The sequence below is a fragment of the Eimeria necatrix genome, genomic scaffold (genome assembly GCF_000499385.1).
Source record: "Eimeria necatrix Houghton genomic scaffold, Enh_scaff1886, whole genome shotgun sequence".
Taxonomy (NCBI): domain Eukaryota; phylum Apicomplexa; class Conoidasida; order Eucoccidiorida; family Eimeriidae; genus Eimeria; species Eimeria necatrix.
Window position 1 is genome coordinate 1 of NW_013652531.1, and position 1719 is coordinate 1719.

The 1719-nt window shown below is 49.7% G+C and overlaps 1 protein-coding gene across 1 annotated transcript; it reads right to left on the reverse strand.

Annotated features, from left to right (window-relative positions):
• Window positions 1-159: 159 nt before the first annotated feature.
• Window positions 160-438, reverse strand: ENH_00024220 (hypothetical protein; the record flags this gene model as incomplete). Its single annotated transcript, XM_013579729.1, has 1 exon — window positions 160-438. One exon carries the CDS (start codon window positions 436-438, stop codon window positions 160-162), a length of 279 nt encoding a protein of 92 aa, XP_013435183.1.
• Between the last annotated feature and the right edge of the window lie 1281 nt (window positions 439-1719).

Genomic DNA, 1719 nt, shown 5'->3' on the forward strand with positions numbered 1-1719 from the left:
TGCTGCTGCTGCTGCTGCTGCTGCTGCTGCTGCTGCTGCTGCTGCTGCTGCTGCTGCTGCTGCTGCTGCTGCTGCTGCTGCTGCAGCTAGAAAGGAAAGTGGAAGTTCGCCACTACCAGGGTGTATGTACATCTGAAAACGACCGACTCAACAGAGACCTCACCACCGCCCACTACCACATGGCTTCCAGTCAGCTGCTGCTGCTGCTGCTGCTGCTGCAGCTGCTGCTGCTGCTGCTGCTGCAGATGTTGCTGCTGCTGGGGGTGTAGTTGCTGCTGCTGCAGATATTGCCGCCGCTGCTGCGGGTGTTGTTGCTGCTGCTGCAGATATTGCCGATGCTGCTGCTGCTGCTGCTGCTGCTGTGGACGTTGCTGCTGCAGATATTGCTGCTGCTGCTGCGGATATTCCTGCTGCTGCTCTTTCTGCGCTGCTGCTCATTCAAAGAACAAATGAGTGTAATTAATTAAATTAAATAATTAATTAAATTAATTATTTTAATTTTAATTTAATTTTGTTTTTATTTTACTTTTTGTTTTTCATTTCAGATGAATCCATTCGCCGGCTGCTGGACCGCCCGCGCCCGGGCTGTAAGAAGCTGGAGCTGCTGCAGGTTGGCAGCAAATAAATAAATAAATAAATAAATAAATAAATAAATAAATAAATATTTAAATAAATAAATAAATAAAAATAAATAAATAAATAAAATAATTAATTAATAACAATTTGTGATTAATTAATTCATTAATTGCTTTTAGTTAATTCATTTGAAGGGGCTTTCATGTAGTTCGGCTGTATGTACAGAAAGAGCTTTTAACCTTTTATTTGCATGCATGCATTTCATTATTTTTCATTTATTATTTATTTCCATTTACTACTTGTTATTTATTTATTTATTTTTTGTTTCTCACTTTGTTAATTGTTTATGGGTTGGTAGCGCTAGCTGTAGCTGGCTGTGGCTAGCTGTGGCTAGCCGTAGCTAGCTGTGGTTAGCTGTGAAGCTAGCTGCAGCAATTTATAGCTAGCTGCAGCAATTTGTGGCTAGCTGCAGCAATATGTGGCAAGCTGCAGCAATTTGTGGCTAGCTGCAGCAATATGTAGCTAGCTGCAGCAATATGTGGCTAGCTGCAGCAATTTGTGGCTAGCTGCAGCAATATGTAGCTAGCTGCAGCAGTTTGTGGCTAGCTGCAGCAATTTGTGGCTAGCTGCAGCAATATATGGCTAGCTGCAGCAATATATGGCTAGCTGCAGCAATATATGGCTAGCTGCAGCAATATATGGCTAGCTGCAGGACTTTAGGATTCTTTTGCTGCGCTTGTGCTGCTGCCTGCAGCGGGCTGGGGCAGCAGGGGCCCCCGACAGCCAGGGGCCCTAAGGGGGCCCTAAGGGGGGCCCCCAGCTCTTGCTGCAATGGGGGCCCCCCTAATACCTTTGGGGGCCCCTCTTAGGGGCCCCCCTTAGTGGCTTTCTGTAGGGCCCCTCCTAGGGGCCCCCCTTAGGGGCCCCCTGAGGGGGGCCCCTTAGGGGCCCCCTGAGGGGGGCCCCTTAGGGGCCCCCTGAGGGGGGCCCCTTAGGGGGCCCCCTTAGGGGGCCCCCTGAGGGGGGCCCCCTTGGGGGGCCCCTGTTGGGGCCCTATTGGGGGCCCTCGTACTGTTTGGGGGGCCTCGCCTAAAAGGGTCCTTGCTCCTTAGGGGCCCCATTTAAGGGGCCCCTTTGAGGGGC